General features: G+C 39.3%; 1 protein-coding gene across 2 annotated transcripts; it reads left to right on the top strand.

Moving 5' to 3' along the window:
- The first annotated feature begins 1,842 nt into the window (after positions 1-1,842).
- LOC133881878 (putative transferase At1g60990, chloroplastic) lies at positions 1,843-17,929 on the top strand. 2 transcript variants are annotated; one of them, XM_062320936.1, is made up of 13 exons: positions 1,843-1,910; positions 2,053-2,308; positions 2,485-2,586; positions 10,431-10,464; positions 12,276-12,349; positions 12,472-12,537; positions 12,651-12,715; positions 14,734-14,821; positions 16,005-16,070; positions 16,581-16,746; positions 16,829-16,912; positions 16,987-17,114; positions 17,514-17,929. In XM_062320936.1, exons 2-13 carry the CDS (start codon positions 2,087-2,089, stop codon positions 17,688-17,690), a joined length of 1,272 nt encoding a protein of 423 aa, XP_062176920.1. In that variant the 5' UTR covers positions 1,843-1,910; positions 2,053-2,086; the 3' UTR covers positions 17,691-17,929. The 2 variants fall into 2 exon arrangements, with proteins under 2 accessions (XP_062176920.1, XP_062176921.1); XM_062320937.1 differs by lacking the exon at positions 1,843-1,910 and having other exon boundaries at positions 1,991-2,308; positions 17,436-17,558.
- The last annotated feature ends 183 nt before the right edge of the window (positions 17,930-18,112 follow it).

The following is an 18,112-nucleotide window of genomic DNA, read 5'->3' as shown; positions in this document are numbered from 1 at the left end:
CCAAATGAAGAGGAGACAACCTTGATGGCCCAAACCCCGGTGGGCAGTCTGTTGTTGAAGATGGCAAATATCGGGCGTCAAGATAAGCCGACTGAGGGGGGATATTTCCTGGAGGGGGGATATTTCCTGGATCTTGAGGGTAGACCAATTTTTCCTTACCCTTTGGACACATGTCCCCAGCAGAATGGGAAGACGTGGCAAAGGGATGGCCAAGCGATCCAAAAAAATCCCTGCCATGCTGCACAGGTGGTGTATCACTGAAGAGAGAACCATGGCGTCGGCTACTGTGGGAAACCTCCATTGGAGAGTGTAAACCAGAAGAAAAATCATCAGAACCACGCAAAGATGTTGAAGAGCCAGCTGAAGGAACATGAGTTGGGCGTGTTGATGGAATGCGAGTGCTAGGATAAACATACCCACGGAGGGAATGAGCATACAACTCTTGCTGATTAGGGCGCAAAGGACCCGGGCAGAAATTCTTCCTATGTCCAATTAAGCCACAGTAGACACTGTAATCGGCCAATCGCTCATATAAGAACTTAATCCAAATAGAGGAAAGTCCTTGGCGCGGAAGAAAAAACCCCGGATGAAGAGGAACTAAAATATTGACTACAATTCGGATACGGAGGTGATGATGAGCAATAATTCCCTTCTTATCACCATTTTCAACATTTAACACCTCCCCAATAAACTTCTTCCCAATCTTAATAGCGTTAACGACAGTCATATTCTGCAGAGGTAAACCATGGACCTGCACCCAAAAAACACAAGTGGAAAGATTAACCTCTTCAATGGCTAATTCCTGTGGCCATGGCTTAACTACCAACAAGGCCCCCTTGACATTCCATGGACCACCGTCCATGATCTTACGAACCAGAACCGCAGAGGAAACAGTGAACAAAAGGCGGTCACCAGGGAGAGGATCAACCGTAAATAAACCAACAAACTTCCATGCATGAACAAGAAAATCCCGTACTGTATGCACAGATGGCGGATTGGGTGAAATGAGACGGCCAAGTAAACGAAAGCCATCAGAAGAGGGGAGAGCAAGAGGGACTGTTTCCAGGGAAAAAGGGTCCTCACAGTTGAGGGCCTCAGTAGCCGCAATAAGGGCTTTCAGCGAAGCAGAAGCAGAGGACATGATGTAAGGTGGGGCAGAGTCGTTTATTGGATAGTAACAGGTGAAAAGGTTAGAGAGCTGATGGTGAGGTGAAAGAGAAAGGTGAGAAAAACATAGAAGAAAACAAAGATGGGTGAAGAGTAAAGTGGCAAAAGTATGTGTTTCTGTTTCTTTTATATATATATATAATAAATGCAGGCACACATGCTCCACTTACACTCGAGAGACGCACCCATCATTTAATTTACTTAGAACTATAACAAGGGATTTGATTCTGGTACAACATCAATACAACAACTGTAAAACAACCCCTCACATGAGGGTGGATCCCACATAGAAATATAACAAGGGATTTGATTCTGGTACAACATCAATACAACAACTGTACAACAACCCCTCACATGAGGGTGGGTCTCACATACTGGGACCCACCCTCATGTGAGGGGTTATTGTATAGTTGTTGTATTGGTATTATAAATCTAACATTTTTCATATAACAATCCGCAACATTGGAAACGCGGGTCATGCACATATATATTTTATTAATTGTCATGGAAGTGATGGCAAAATATTATATACTTAATTGCATTGGCAACTAGCAATATTCATATGCAGTACTTTTACAAGTTCAACCGTTCACAAATTATTCGAGACTTGCTTAAACATAACTCTTCACAATTCTCTACTGGACGTGTGGGAAGCACGTACCATTTTCACTCCATTATGATTATTTTTCTTGGAGGACAAAACAATTGAAGAAATATTTCTTGGAAAAGATCCCCAATCCCAGGTTAAAATTGAGATAGTTTTTATTTTTATTTTTATTTATTTATTTTTTTTTTTTATATATATATAAAGTCCTCCTCGTTGTTGTTGTGTTTATTGTAGATTTGTAGTTGTAGACCTTTTACCCTTTCACCGCTGCGCCATAGTTGTTTGCAGACGGCTCCGTTGAACAATCCAAGGATGGCAACAGCGGCAGCTCAGCGTCTCCCATCAATTACTATCACTCAACGGCGCCCCTTGCCGTCGTTCAGGTCTCAGCAGCTCCACCGAGACGGTGCGTTGTCTTGGAAGAAGAAGGTGACGTGGGCGAAGAAACTGAGTCTCTCATCCACAAGCCGTACTACTCACTTTGCCGCCTTACCCTTCGACCTCTCACCACCTCCCATCGATCACGACCTCCTCGTATGCGCCCTCTCTCTCTCTCTCTCTCTCTCTCTCTCTCTCTCTCTCTCTCTCTCTCTCTCTCTCTCTCTCTCTGTGGCTCTGATTTAGTTTTGCAGTTGAGTCCATTTGTTTTTGTCCTTTTCCTCTACTCATGAACATCCAAACTGACCATTTATGCAATCCCTATCTTGCAGGAGACTGCGACAATTGCAGGTGCAAAGGTTTCTGATGATGGCGTTATTGAAACATTTAACAATGATGATGAAGCTTTAGATGCCGTTGATAATGGGGTTGTGGTGCGTATTTTATTTTCTTAAAATTCGAACCCAGTGCCTAGTTTTTTTTTCTTCACAATATTCCTAATTTGTGTATCTATGCCAATTACATGTTTATATGATCCTCATTCTGTTGCTGTGGTATTTTTGTGAAAATTGAATATGACTTGGATCCTCATACGGTAGTGTTTGTAGGGTAAGAAATGATGAAGTAATATCTTTGACTAATTACATTCAACTTCCTCGATGAATTCACCCAACATGCTTTTCTACAAATTCCAAACTTTCTAGAGTTGCCAATAACTTGCATTTTCAGGTTTGAATTTTTTAGGTTTTGTTCTTGCTTGTCATTGCTGTTCCAAGCATTATGTCGCTACAATTGATTCTTGCTCCTATACTACTGAGAAAGAAGAAAGCTTCTTGTCTTCAGGATTTGCTCCTATATATCGGGTCTAGTACCTTCTTCACTGGTCCCTCCCCTCTCTTCTTTGGAGTTGCTGAGCCAGGGCCTTGGTTCACTTGCCCTGGATCTAGTTTTTTGTCCGTGACTTCTCAGGGGTCTTGGGTTCTTCGCCGCAAGCTCCTCACGCTTGGAAAGCAGGCTGTGGGTCAGCTTTTCTTGGTGTTTCCTCAGGGGTAGAAGAGTTGGGTGAACGACTTCATCTTTCCATGATGTCGGAGTCTGGGTACCTATCTATCATTTGGAGTCTAAGTTGGTGATGAGGTATTCTTGTAAGTGAAAGGATGCGCATCTGAACAAGTTTTTGTTAGTTGAGTCTTTGGTGGCTATCACTGCCTCTCCTTCTCCGCTTGGCCATCATCCTTTGCCGCCTTTGGAGTCCATGGCAGTTAGGAAGCCTTCAGTCCACTTTTGTCGGCGTGGGTTCCTTCTTCTGCACAGCCGTTCTCCCCCGCTGGTTGAGGTGGGTGAATCTTTGAGGGAAGGTGTTTCTAAAGAGGTTGTAGGTTCTCCCGGGGCCGTGTTCGATGCCGCGATGTGCCTTCAAACTGTGGGGATTTCCTTTGAGGGGAACGTAAAAGGTTTTTTGGATGTTATGACTCAAGTGGTTGAGGGGCAGCGTCTTGAGGTCCCAGTCTCCACTCCTAAGGTCCCAGTCTTGGTTCTACTTTGGGCAAAAGCAAGAGGGTTACTGAGATGTAATGTTATAGAGGGTTTTTGGTTTTTGTTGGGGTGCTTTGGGTTTTCTGCTGCGGTTGGGTCTTTTTGGGTTTTTTTTCTTGTTTCTCGTCTTTTTGCTCTTTGGTTTTGCGTCCTTTTGTATACTCCCTGTATCATCAGGGGCACTTTCATCTTTTATAAATTTCTCTTATAAAAAAAAATGAATTTCCAAGACACCCTTTAACATACGTTTCTTTGGGTTTATTCATATTGTAAATTTTCTAATACACTTCCTTTGTCACAAGCTAAGAACTACATCTACCAAGTATTCTAGCATGAAAGTCTTAATTGTTTTTTCATAAATAATTCATTTTATTGAAAAGTACAGAGGGGCGTAACCCTAGTATATAGGATGTATACAAAGATAAGGCCCCACTAAGAGGAGGAATTTTGAAGTGAAGTCTTGTTATAAAGCTTTAGTTTGTCACGAGACGACTTCCTTTCCTTGGAAGAGTATATGGCGTGTCAAAGCTCCGAAGCGGGTTGCGTTCTTTGTCTGGACAGCGACTTTAGGGAAGATTTTAACTCATGACAATTTACGTAGGCGTGGTGTTGTGGTGGTAGAGTGGTGTGTTATGTGTAAGAAGCATGGGGAATCCGTTGATCATCTTCTTCTTCATTGTGACGTGGTTCGGATTGTTTGGAGTTCTTTTTATAGATTGTTTGGGGTGGAGTGGGTTATGCCTAGTAGTGTTGTGGATTTATTGAGTGCTTGGGGCACTTTCCTGGGTCGTGGTTCTGTTCACCGTATTTGGAAGCAGGTTCCTCTATGTGTCTTGTGGGGCTTGTGTGAGAGAAATTCTAGGCTTTTTGAGGATGTGGAGGTACAGGTTGGGGCTCTTTGTAGAAATGTGCTTAATATGCTATATCTTTGGGTGTCGGCGCATAGCTCGGGTAGTATGCCGTACGCTGATTTTTTACTTTCTTGTTCGTTTCAGTCCTCTTTTTAGGGGCTCCTTTGTATACTTCATGTGTACTAGGGTTGCGCCCCTCTGCGCTTTTTAATGAATTCTTACTTAACAAAAAAAAAAAAAGAAGGTGAAAAGAACAAAACTCCACAAAAAGAGACAAGTTAGAAATTAAAGAAATATTAAAGCCCTTCTCCAATTAAAAAGGGATTTGACCAAAATATTCTTGATCTCGTCCTTCGACTTTTCATGATCTTCAAAACATCTGTTATTCCGCCCTCTCCATATGGTCCACATTAAGCACAGTGGGGCTATTCTCCACACAACTAGAACTAAACGAGTGCCCACCTGACTTATCCAACATGCTAACAGATCAACCACCCTTTCAGACATAACCCATATAACATCAAAGAGTCAAAAGCGCACTCGATAAGTTCAGTGCCACTTCGCAATGAAGAAGATGATCTATAGATTCTTCGCTCCTCTTACCCATGCAACACCATCCCACTACTATAACTCCTCTCTTTCGTAGATTATCCAAGGTTTGGATCTTCCCAAGAGCTGCCATCCACACAAAAAAACTCACACGTAGAGGTACTTTAACTTTCTAGATACTCCTCCAAGGAAAAGAAAAAACCCCCGAAATAGATAACTCATGAAAAAACATCCGCACCTTAAACTTCCTTTTTGAAGGAATCCACCGAATACAATCCTCCCCACCTTGTCTCCATTTGAGAGAATACAACATCCCAAAAAAGGCAAGCACCACCTCTACCTCCCAATCTTGTACAGCTAGTTAAAAAGGAATGTTCCAATGTATAACACCATTGGAAACCTACAAATTATCCATGACCCTCGCCTCCTTACATTGCGGGATATGAAATAACCTCGGAAAGGCGTCCTTCAGAGAATGATCACCACACCAAACATCATGCTAGAAGCTAATTTGAGAACCATCTCCTACTTGAAATATAATAAATCTAGAGAAAACTCGCCACCCCCGCCTAATATGTTTCCACACTCCACCAAAAAGCCCCTCAACTTCCTTAGTACTCAAACCTCCATTCAAACAACCATTTTTTGCTTCCACAACCAAACACCAAAATGCTTCCCTTTTTGTAGCAAAACTCCATAACCATTTACCCAACAATATTTGGTTAAACTTACTCAAGTTTTGAATACCCAACCCACCAAACTGCATAGGAGAACAAATTTGAGACCATTTAACTAAATGGAACTTAAACTCCTCATTTAGACCACCCCAAAAGAAATCTTTTTGAAGTTTCTCTAACTTGTTTGCCACACCCAAAGGAATAGGGAACAATGATTAAAAAAAATAAAAAAAATATGTGGGTAAATTATACAATGTACTTCTAATCAACGTCAACCGCCCTCCCTTTGACAAATAAAGCCTCTTCCAACCCGCCAACTTTGTTTCCATATTCTCAACAATACCATTCCATTTAGTAGAAGACTTATAAGGCGCCCCAAACGGAAGACCCAAATACTTCATTGGTCATCATTGAGACTATCCATAAGCCCTTGTTCAAAAATGAAGTCTGAAAATTCCCCCATAGATGATGAATATCGGTTATCTCCTAATCTCTCGCTCAGATAACGAATGATATTAAAGTCCTCCAATGCTCCAAGGCTTTTCCCACCAACTCATGACTCCAACCAATTCATCCCACAGAAGTTTCCTTTCTTGATCATCATTGTGGCCACAGTCACACTACACACTTGCGGAGACCCATTCAAAATTATCACTAACACAGAGAAAGGAGCATGCACTAATAAATCTCCCCTCACAAGCCTCCATCTTTTCCACGACCCTTCTATCCCACATCAGCAAAATACCTCTGGAGGCACCTCTTGACCCTAAAAAGTACCAATCCACACGAGCACAACTCCACCAACTTTGTACCACCTCCCCGTTAATAACTTGAAGTTTGGTTTCCTGTAAACACACAATATCCACCTTCCACACCCCTCTGAGTCCCTTAATCTGCATCCTCTTCTCCTCTACATTCAGTCTCCTCACATTCCAAGATAAAATTCTGGCCATCATTAAGCACGCGAAAGCCCCTCCCCTTTCCGTTATCTTTTGTTGTTGTCCCTCTCTTTGCATCATAGTTGGTAGAACATGCCAATCACTGTAATTCTCTTTTTCCTTTGATATTTGTCTTTGCCAAAACTTTTGAAGAACTAGCCATACTACTATCCTTCCTATTTGCTTCAATAACTGTAAATAGTGCCAGCATCTGCTCATACCCCTCATACGACAAGCCTACCACATGGTAGCAATTCTTCACCCTCTCGAATACCTTGTGGGTCCCATAGCTTATTTGTATCTGTACCTACCATAATCCAGCCCCTACTTAATAACCGGCCCAATTCAATCTGCTTCAGACATCTGGCGATTTCATTTTCAAAGGAAACCAAAATTTCCTTTAAAGCCTATACATTACCTTCCATAACGTTCTTCACTAGAATTAACCCAGCTTGATCAGCGGGATCTACGGGAATAAAAGTCCCCTCCTGCTTCTTGGTATCTTCACTTTCAATACTGGGCTTTTTTTCAATCTTTCCCTTACCACCCTTGCTCTTCTCCTATATTTCCTTGGTTAGCCCTTTCACTGCCACTGCTTCCACAAATGTCCGATGTCCCCACTCCACTACTCGTGGTTGCCCCTTTGTAGGATCAATTTCCGGGTCGACGATCCCTGTCTGCTCCACGTGCTTTACCAACCTCCGCAACTGCAAAACACAACATCCCCAACCAATAGTATCATGGCCCTCTGGTGTAATTACGTAATTGTGCCTCCCTCCACCGCCATACTCTGTGAGTTCCATAAATGTCCAGACAACTCTACGAGTCCTACATAACTCCACCGACAAAGCTCCAATCAACAACTGCTCCATCATTTTAAGGAACTAAACCATACTTTGAAAACCCATACCACCGACCGAAAAGTCCCTCTACTCCACTCGGCTAGTCGAAAACCACCATTCCCAACTCCCGACCAGACCTCATAAGACTTCGATTCAACGTAAAAATAACCAAAATAACCCATCAGATGCTAATGAACTAATGTAAGAAAACCCCACAGTAATATTAGAGGCTTGGTCGGAAGCCTTAATTATAGAGAATATATGTGGTCTTTTGCATGGAATTCAGCAAACTTCTTAGCAATTTCATGTTACCTATCGAAAAAAAAAAAAAGAGTTAAAAACACGTTTTTTTGTTTTTTTTTTGTTTTAAAAACTCAGTACCTATTCCTTTACTCACATATCCACTGAATCTGACGGTCTCTTTGAGTTAAGATTGCCCGAGAGCATTTTTGCTTCACATTTACTGAATTTAACATGGCTAGTTGATCTGCATGCAAATAATTTTGATGTTTATGCTGCCATTGGAGTCGCCTTATCAAATGTAAACGTCTTCTTTTAGAAGGTTTATTGTGAAGTCTGGTGGTTCTCTATGAGCATGTATGAAAATGGTGCAAATAAAGTGAATTTTATTTTGTAATGTTACTTAGCCAAAAAATGAAAAGTACTTTGAAATGGCATGTTAGCAGTTATTTCCAAAGAGAGAGAAAAGAAAAAAAGCCTGTTTGTTGAGGAGGGAAGCATATTCCCATACTGTTGTGTTTGTGTTTTTAGAAATTGGTAGGGCGTTTTCTATCTTAGGGCGACGTTGTCCCACTGGAGAAGGTCATTTTGTCTCGTCCTTTTTTGGGATGGAGATGTAGTTTAATGTTTTGGTCGTGGTTTTTCTCCGGAGAAGGACACCCAATCTAGAACGAATGTTTTCACGACCCTAGGTGAAAATAGTTTTTGTTCCAGTGTGGTCAAGCATGTAGAGGAGAAGTTTGCTGGTTGCCAAGCAAGGGAGGAGAGTAGATCTGGTGCCAAAGGAGATGATGCTGGTGGAATAAACGTTGGTTGCACTCAGTGGCTTGCAGCGACAGTGGTAGGAGGATTAACCGCTACTAACAGTTGTTGAAGGGCTGGGCTTTGCTCTGGAAAAAGGGGTATCGGAGCATCGGAGATCAGGAGCACTGATGTACCTGCCTGTGAAGGAGCAGTTACTGGCCAGGTTAATTCCTCCATAACGGCTGCGAGAATACATCAGAATTGTTCTGTTAGAAATGCTTTTGGTGGGGCCATCACCGATCTATGCGGCATGCTGTCCCAATTGCCCATGATGCGTTACAAGTAGCCTACAGGTGGTAGTTCCAAGTGGTAACAGTTATAAGTGGTAGTTTCTAAGGCACTTGATGCGGTTAGTAGACTACAGGTGGCACAACAGGTTGTTTCAACTTGGTTTTGTGTTCATGATATGGGACATTTCCAATGTGGAGATTTTTCGGGAGATAACCATGGCGATCTTTTCTATCTTGTTTTTTGGTTTGTATGTTATTAGTTACTTATGCAGTCTGCTCTGTTGGTTTTAGTTCAAACCTGGTCTGTAAAAGTTATTTATAGCTCAAAATGTGTGCCCTCTCCTAAATCTTTATTGATATTCATGTAATGTAGAGGCATCTTCTGTTGTCTAGGTTATTTTTTAGCAGCTGTGGTCTGTTATGGTCTGAGTCTGACTTTGCATTGGCGGAGAAAACTCAATTTCCTGCCTCTGACTTAGTTTATTAGAGAGTTGTTGTAACCCTGAACATTAGACCGTTTGGTCTCATTTATATATATTGGAAGGGATCTTTTAATAAAAAAAAAAAAAATGTTACCTTTGTTTTAAAGAGTTTTAAACACTTTTTTTTTTTTTTTAATTTATAAAAGAAAAAAAACTCAGTACCTAGTCCTTTACCCACATATCCACCGAATCTAACCGTCTCTTTGAGTTAAAATTGTCTTAGAGCATTTTAGCTTCACATTTACTGAATTTAACATGACTAGTTGATCTAAATGCAAATAATTTTGATGCTTATGCTGCCATTGGAGTTGCATTATCAAATGTCAATGTCTTCTTTTAGAAGGTTTATTGTGAAGTCTGGTGGTTCTCTATGAGAATGTGTGAAAATGGTGCAGATGAAGTGAATTTTATTTTGAAATGGTACTTGGCCTGAAAAAGAAAATTTTAAAATGGCATGCTAGTTTAGTCACTTTGAATAATAGCTGTGACTCCCTTCTTTCATTCTTTGTTCAAATAGATATAGTTATGACACACTTGGAGATATGTTGGATGGTCTACTATTTAATACCCCAGTAATGGAAAAGAGTTAGGGGTTGGTTTGTTTTGTGGGATGTTGTTTGGGGTGGGTCGGTGTTGAGGTGTTTGTTTCTTGTATACTCCATGTGTACTTGGGGTGCCTTACGCTGTTATTTATAAAATTTGCACTTACTTATCAAAAAAAATAAAAGATTTATTGTTAACCAAGACACTACTTAGTTTCCATGAAGCAACAAATCAAAAATATTCTGAAGAATTCATAAAATAAGAATACAAATTTGTTTAGCTCTGGGCTTGCCAAAGCAGTTAATACTATCAGGCATTCATAGGCTAGGCTTAGGCTTGGGCTTGGTCAGATGCACCAGCTAATAAAAAATAGGTGCTATTGGCTTAATGCTTTAATCCATGAAGTTCTTTGGAATATTTTGTAACGAAATTCATTACGAGTTTCATAAGACTGTATGCAGTCTTTTAACTTTCTTCTTTTAGTGAGCTTGTGGCGATTTACTGTCTGACTTTTAACTTTTCTTCAGTATGTAGCTATTAATTGTATGGTCTTATTTTGTTTCTTTTATGACATCTGATTTCTTAGGTTGTGGACCTTTCACATTTTGGCCGGATAAGAGGTACATGCTCTTTTCCTGTACTTTCGAAAGATATATTATCATTATCTTAACTTTTGTTAGGACTATGATGCTGCAAAATTTTGTATGGTTTTGTGATTTGTACTGACGATATCATTATCTTATACCTTTTATTTTGGGGAGAGGGGTGGGGGTGTTAGGGAACAAGCCACGTTTCTATTGGTATTGTTTTAGTAAATGCTATTGAAAAATATCTCCATGTGAGTCGATTCTTTTGAAACAGTAGTAGTTTCAACTGATGTGAGGCATTGTGTAGAATCATGTGAATTAGATCATTGATAATTTTTTTTTTCTCAAGCACCTCCAATGTTTTGAAAATGATCGGGTAGAAGAGGCAGCACTCTTTCCGTAGTCATTAATGATCTGGAGCCAAATCTAGTAAAGAATTTCCAAGTAGTCATTAATGGGCAGAATGGATAGCTAAAAACCCATTAAAAGATAATATTACTATCTTTTGTTTTGGTGGTCCCGCTTAAGATAAAGGAACCCAGGTGAAGCAGCAAAGAAAATAATTTCAAAAGAACCGCCTTTATGGTCTAGATTGTGATCTTTGTTTCATAGTTTTAGATGGTATTTTTTGCTTCCCAATAAATTTCCAGATGTGATGTTGCAGCTTTGGCCCATTCTTTTAGCTGAGAAAAAAAAAGAAAAGAGAATATTTCAATTGTGTTCTTTATTTTTTCCAAACGAGAGCTTAGTGTCATTAAGAGAGACATTAGATATTTTATGAATTAAAGATTTGACATGTTTAAAAACTTACTTCAGCACTTTGCAGAATAATTGTTGTAGCTAATGAAAGGACACTGCTTGATAAATTCCCTGGTAATTAGTATACTTCTAGGAGAAAGTCTTTCGAAACAAATGAAGTAATCGTAATGTGGGAAAAGAGAGAAGAAAAAAAAGAGGAAAAATTACTAAATTGGTCACTTTAGTTTGAGGTTGTGACAAATAGCTCCCTGGAGCTCACCCCAACCCCGTCTAATATTCTTCCATGAGCTCACCCCATATGCCCCAATGAGCTCACTAGAACACCACTCTCCCCATGCACTTCCATATTTAGAGCCCACCACCACTCTCCACTAAGCCTCTCTCTCAAGCCCATAGTGCCAAAGCCATTTATCTAAGAGAGCATGATTGAACCTTAGCAAGTTCCTAATCCCCAACCCTCCCTCAGAGATCGGTGTACAAACCTTGGACCATCTTTGAACTCTTCACCGTTATAACAAGGCTATTATTGATCTTGCTATGAATGGTAAAATTGAATATAACAATGCAGTGTATTACATGATAAAAATGCAAATAGCCATTTATAGAATGAGAAATTGTGGTTGATAACCATATAAAATTTTCAGTTATAGTTGAGGTACTAATATGTTGTCAATTATTTCATATTTATTCCTAATCCCTGTGTAATGCTTTCATCTGCTTGTCATTGTGCGCCACTTTTTAGTGGTACAGAAATTGTTTCTAAGCTACAGAAATCTCATAGTTGTTAGTATGATTATCAGACACATTCGATTACATGCTAAGAAACTGCCTTGTTTTGGTATTTGACATTTTTCACCCTATCATCTTTTGCACTCAACTCAAAGTGCTTTGCATATTGTTAATTTTTTGATGTATAGATCGTCTGAAATTTTTTTTTTTTTTTGATAAGTAAGAGATATATATCGTCTGAATATTAGAGGTCTTCCACACATATATGGCAAAAGTCTGTGCAGTATATGGTTCTCTTCACAGGTGCTTTAACATTTTTTTTCCTTGTAAATAATACGGGTTCAACTGATATATAGTCAGTGGAGAAGACCGTATCCAGTTTCTTCACAACCAAAGCACAGCAAATTTTGAATGTCTTCGTGAAGGACAGGTGAGATTTGGTGGGAGATGTCATTAGTTCATTGCATATTTGTAGTTCGTACATAAACTTTATTCTTATATTGATACAGTCCTACAGGCTTAAGTAATAGGATTTCTCATTGAAATCAGTAGGGATGTGACACTGTTTTTGTTACACCAACAGCTCGGACAATTGATATTGCGTTCGCGTGGATCATGGTAATCTTTATACTTCTGATTTGGCTATTGGCTTCTCTGCAATGTAATAATATTTGTATTTTTATTGGCTGATTAGTACCTTTTTTTTTTTCTTGGGTTGCTTGTGTTCACAGAAAAATGCAGTTATATTGTTGGTTTCACCAGTGACCTGTCGAAGCATAACTGAAATGCTGAACAAGTAGGTGCATCTTGTTCTTGCATGTTATTATTATTATCTACCGATAGTAGTATTAATAGTTAATATAATAAATAAGGAAAGTGTTTTTAATATCAAATTGTTTCCAAAAACATTTTAAAGCTATAGCCACATCTGAACTATTATCCCAAAATGACTAATCAATTTGGAGCTTTTCTAAAATTCCTTATAAAGCCCAATTTTACATATTAATTAGGTAATGTGGGACTTAGCATTCGTGACTATCTTTATAAACCACCTACTCTATGTGGGCTACTCCTCATCTTTCCAATGTGAGACATGGGTGTTACAAATGCCCTCCCTTAAACCTCTGACGACCTCGTAAGAGCCACGTCATGTGGTACTTCTGTACCACATGGCTTGGCGTTACAACCTGACTCTGATACCATTTATAACGACCTAAGGAAAAAGATTAGTCACATATGCGCTATCACCCCAAAAGAATTAGTCAATTTGGAGCTTCTCTAGAATCCCTTATAAACCCCAGTTTTACCTAAGAAGTAGACAATGTGGAGCTTAGCGCTCATAAATATTTTTATAAACTATCCACTCTACGTGAGCTAATCCTTATCTTCTCAATTTGAGAAGGTGGTGTTACATGCGACGACCTCCCGATGGCACGGGGTGGTGGTGCGCAGCTTGGGGGTTGGTATGTCCTCTCCCCGACAGCTCGAGGGGGTGATGAAACCTCCCCCGACAGCTTGAGGGTGGGGCAACCACCTCGTCAACTCATTTTGGCAAATTTTTTATTGTCAGGTGTGCTTTCCATTGCCAACAACTTGATCGGATTCATTCGTGTGCTATGATTTTGTTAGGCATGGTTTTCATTGCCAACACAATCAACGGAGCAAAAGAAGCATGTGTTCATTAAATTAGCACAATACAGGAACATAGACGGTAGCGCATCCTTAGCACTGCTGGCATGGGTTCCGATTTTTTTTTTTTTCCCTGTTTTGAAAAACAAACACCCAAAATCAGAAATGTCAAGATCAAATAATTTCTAATTATATTTTGTTTTTGTTTTGTTCTCAAAATTAAATTCAAGAATGTTTTAAATCAATAATTTTTTTTTTTAAAAAGGCTTGATTCCTCAAGCAGACTGACTAGGGAGTCTGATTTACACCTCAGTCAAAGATCATAAACATGACATTGGTTTCCGGGCATAATACCTGCTTCCCATATGTGTTATAGCAGCTATTTTATAAATATCAAGTTAGGAAAACCTTTTTTTCTTTTTTCTCTTTTTACCAACTTTGCCAAACATTGCAATCATGATTTTAGGTGGTATTGTCTTTCTGGAGCTCATGGAAGCTTTTACACTTTTAGCAGTAAACAATAAACCCTGCTTGTCGCACTTTGTGGAAAATGCTTTCATAGAATCGTGATATCAATTAGTACCCCAGAAAAGGTCATAGGACAGCTATCCCATCTATGCTTATCAAATTAAGTGTTCAGAAATGTGTACTTACATGCTGAAAGTCAAGAAGCAGCATCCTCGCAAGATCTTTATAGTCTGTGTAGATTAATGGGGATTTATGAAAAGACAAGAAAATATTGGATAGAATAATAACATCTGTGAAAAGCTAGAGGTTAGCATTAATTGACAACAAATACGATGTCTGAGAAAGTTCGCTCAGATAATTTGGTAACATGCAACAAAGGCGATTAATGACTTAGTAAGGACGAGTCAAGTTGAAGGTGCTGGTGCCAGTGCTATGAGGGCTAGAAGGCCAACAAAAATGTGGTTGACATGGTATTGTTATCAATAAAATGGGCTTTGAACATATTAAATGATCCCAAAACAGTAGGATGGTGGAAAACCAATGCATATAGCTGAGTCCAAGTAGTTGAGTAAAGGTCTTTTCCAGTTAAGTTGGATTGTACACCTTTTGTATTGAAACTTTTCCCCTGAGTTATTGTTTCATTGTATAAATTGTTATTACTATTATCAAGGGAAAAGATCCATGCAGTAAAGTCTTTTATGAGGCATTCAATCATAGGTACATATTTCTTGCTGACAAGGTTGAGATTCAAGACATCACCAAGCAAACTTGCATATTTGTTTTGGTGGGACCCAGAAGCAATCAAGTAAGTAATGTTAAAAAGTTCTCATATATTGTTAACATTAGGGAAAATACCCCGTTACTACCTGGAGTTTTGCCTGTATGAAAAATCTCTGGAAACTTTTAATTTTCCAATTAACTTCCTTCAGTTTTGCTCATATGAAAAATAGGTTGTTCCCTCCAGATTTTTGTCCAATTTTTAATAGGAAGTCCTGTGTTGTATCTGATTTTACATATATATCAGAAACAAAGACCTAATAACGGGATTCCATGTGTGTGAACTTCAATTTTTACATTAATTCTCTAACACAAACCATATAAAATTTCCATTAAAAAAAAAAAATTGGAACAAATGAAAGAAGGAGAGTGAGGGAAATGCCTCCACCCCTCATGACGGGCCAGCCTTTACCCCTTCGGTCCTTCCCTTGGGTGGCCTTGGGGGGTGGGGGGGGCAGGAGGCCGCTCCGTCAAGGCTGGGGTTGGAGGCACCTCCACGCCCAAGCACATCAGGGGACCCCTTCATGTGGGGGTGGATTCCTCCCCTCAGGCTGCCCCTCAGTGACGGGAAGGGGTGGAGGTGCTACCCTCAGCTTTTTTATTTTAATGTTTCCTTTTGCTTTTTTAAAGTATTTTTTAAGGGATTTGTATTGGAAAATGAATGAAAATTTGAGGTTCGCATATTTGAAAGGCTGTTGTTGGGGTGACATAAAATTGGACTTGTCGTAGGACTCTTGTTAAAAATTGATGGGAAATTTGAAAGGATTGAAGGAAGATAGTGCATCAAGCTGTTCGCAAGGGCCAACTTGATCCTCTTTTCCAGGGATCCCAAATGAGGGATCCCGGAGAGCCGCCAACTCCAACTACCGTCCATGTACGATCTATACTAGATCTGACCAACTACCCATCCTACCTCCTCTACGTTCTTGACAGCCCATCTTTGTCTTAGTAGTCTTTCAGTGGCATGTTTCGGTCCTCTTTCCCATTACTTAGAAAGAGTGAGCCACCGGTTCAGTCCTATTTGTTAGGTGAGCAAAAAATGACAGAAGTTAATTGGAAAAATTAGAAGCTCAAGGGGCGATTTATCACACGAGCAAAATTCATGATAGTAACGTGGTATTTTCCCTTAACATTATTCCAGTATTTGATATGATGCTTTTGAAGCTTTGAATTTGAGGGTGTAAACGCTTATTATTGTGGAATGCAATCAGGTAATGGAGGACTTGAACCTCGGTGATCTTGTTGGACAACCATATGGCACACATCGACATTTCAGTGTATGTTAACATGCATAGCTAAAATGTAATGTAAACGTTACAACGTACGCATAAACAAGTTGTGCTTTGGAGTCTCAGTGATGCATTCACATATGCGTAAAATGGTTCAGGGATTTCTATTATTATTATGTAAAATGGTTCTGTTTGTGTCTCTGTTTCAGGTGATTATATGATTCTGGGATTTCTATTATTATTATTATGTAAAATGGTTTTATTGTGTATCTGTTCCCTGTTAAATCTGTGGATCTTAGACATTTATGTTACCCCCCCGCCCAAAAAAAAAAAGAGAACATTTTTGTTACAGAATCATTTACCTGATTTTGTAATTTTCCTAATGTGACAAATTTAAATTTATATTATTCAATTCATGACTAGGAGTATCTTTGATGATGCATTACGCAAGTGTAGTAAACCAAGGCCAGTGGTAATAGAGATATTAACTATTTTATTGTGTATACTTTCATTTTTTATTTGCAATCGACCTTATCCAAACCCTCTTTTAATTTGCAGGTCAGTGGGATGCCTATTACTGTAGGTGTGGGAAACATCATATCTGAAGAAGGTTTTTCTCTAATGATGTCACCAGCTGCTGCTGGATCAGTCTGGAAAAGTATTCTTTCTCTGGGCGCTCTCCCAATGGGTTCTAATGCATGGGAAAAATTAAGGGTTCTTCAAGGTGGTGATTCTTGACTGGGTCGTTTTGGCTTACAAGTTTTGATTTATATAACTACTTGATGAGTGCAACTCAATTTTTGCAGGGAGGCCAGCTCCTCAAAAAGAACTTACCAATGAATTTAATGTCCTGGAGGCTGGTCTCTGGAATTCCATCTCTGTTGACAAGGGTATCTAACTCATTTCCACAAAATCATTTGAATAGAAAGATAAGAGATGAATGATCTAATTCTAATCTTCTCAGGTTGTTACAAGGGACAGGAGACTATATCTAGACTCATAACATATGATGGAGTCAAGCAAAGACTCTGGGGAATTCGTCTATCAGCACCAACAGAACCTGGCAGCCCCATTACAATTGATGGGAAAAAGGTACTGGTAATGACTGTTATGCTTTTAACATTGAAAAATAACCCCCCAAAAAAGTTCTGCTCACTTATATGCTGTGTTTGCTCATGGGAGAGAGGTAGGAAAAGGAAAAGGAATTTTGAATGCCAAACAAAAATCACCAATCAACAGCGTAAACTAATTAATTGGTTTAATTGAGGTAGTTTTCTTTTTTGGAAACCAAAAGATAATAATATATAATTTTAATTAGAGGTGGCATTTCAAATAATTCTTTAATACATATTGATGATAGTTTATGTACTTCTCATTTCTTTCCCTTTTATGTTGTTACTCCATCTGTGTTAGCGCGCACTTCATGATTGCATCTAGCGAGGGAATAAATAAAAAAATAGGGGAACTTCATATACGTGCAACTTGATGCAGGTGGGAAAGGTGACAAGTTATGCATCTGGAAGAACGGAATCGGAGCATTTTGGATTAGGGTACATTAAGAGGCAAGCTGCTTCAGAGGGAGGCACCGTAACTGTTGGAGACAACATCACAGGGACAGTGGTGGAAGTTCCTTTTCTTGCACGCCAATGCCCACCATCACGGAGTTGACGTTCTTGAGGTCCGGTGGCGGTAATCATAAGGATTAAGCTGAACCTCAAATATTTAGTCTGTTATCTTTTCTCATATTTTTCACCACTTTTCCATTATAATATTAACCCTCCACAACCGTTTTTCCTTTTTCTTTGTTCTTTTAATAAGTACATTGGTTCAAAAGTCCAAAGAGATACTTTGCTCTTCAGACTTAACAGGATTTAATTTACATACTAATATTATGAGCTTGAGCCTCACTGATTGTAAGATGGCTTAAAAACCACGGAACAAGACACCGTCTAGGGAGTAAAAGTAAACATCTGACAGTCATGGGCACTGAATGATGACACTGCATCTCTTGAAACATCTTTGTGCCGGAAGCAGTCACGATATATTAAGTATAAAATAATATTGGAAGGTCAAAAACTCAAACCTATTGA

Source organism: Alnus glutinosa, chromosome 11 (genome assembly GCF_958979055.1).
Source record: "Alnus glutinosa chromosome 11, dhAlnGlut1.1, whole genome shotgun sequence".
In the NCBI taxonomy this organism is placed as follows: domain Eukaryota; kingdom Viridiplantae; phylum Streptophyta; class Magnoliopsida; order Fagales; family Betulaceae; genus Alnus; species Alnus glutinosa.
This window is presented reverse-complemented; position numbering and strand designations above follow the sequence as displayed.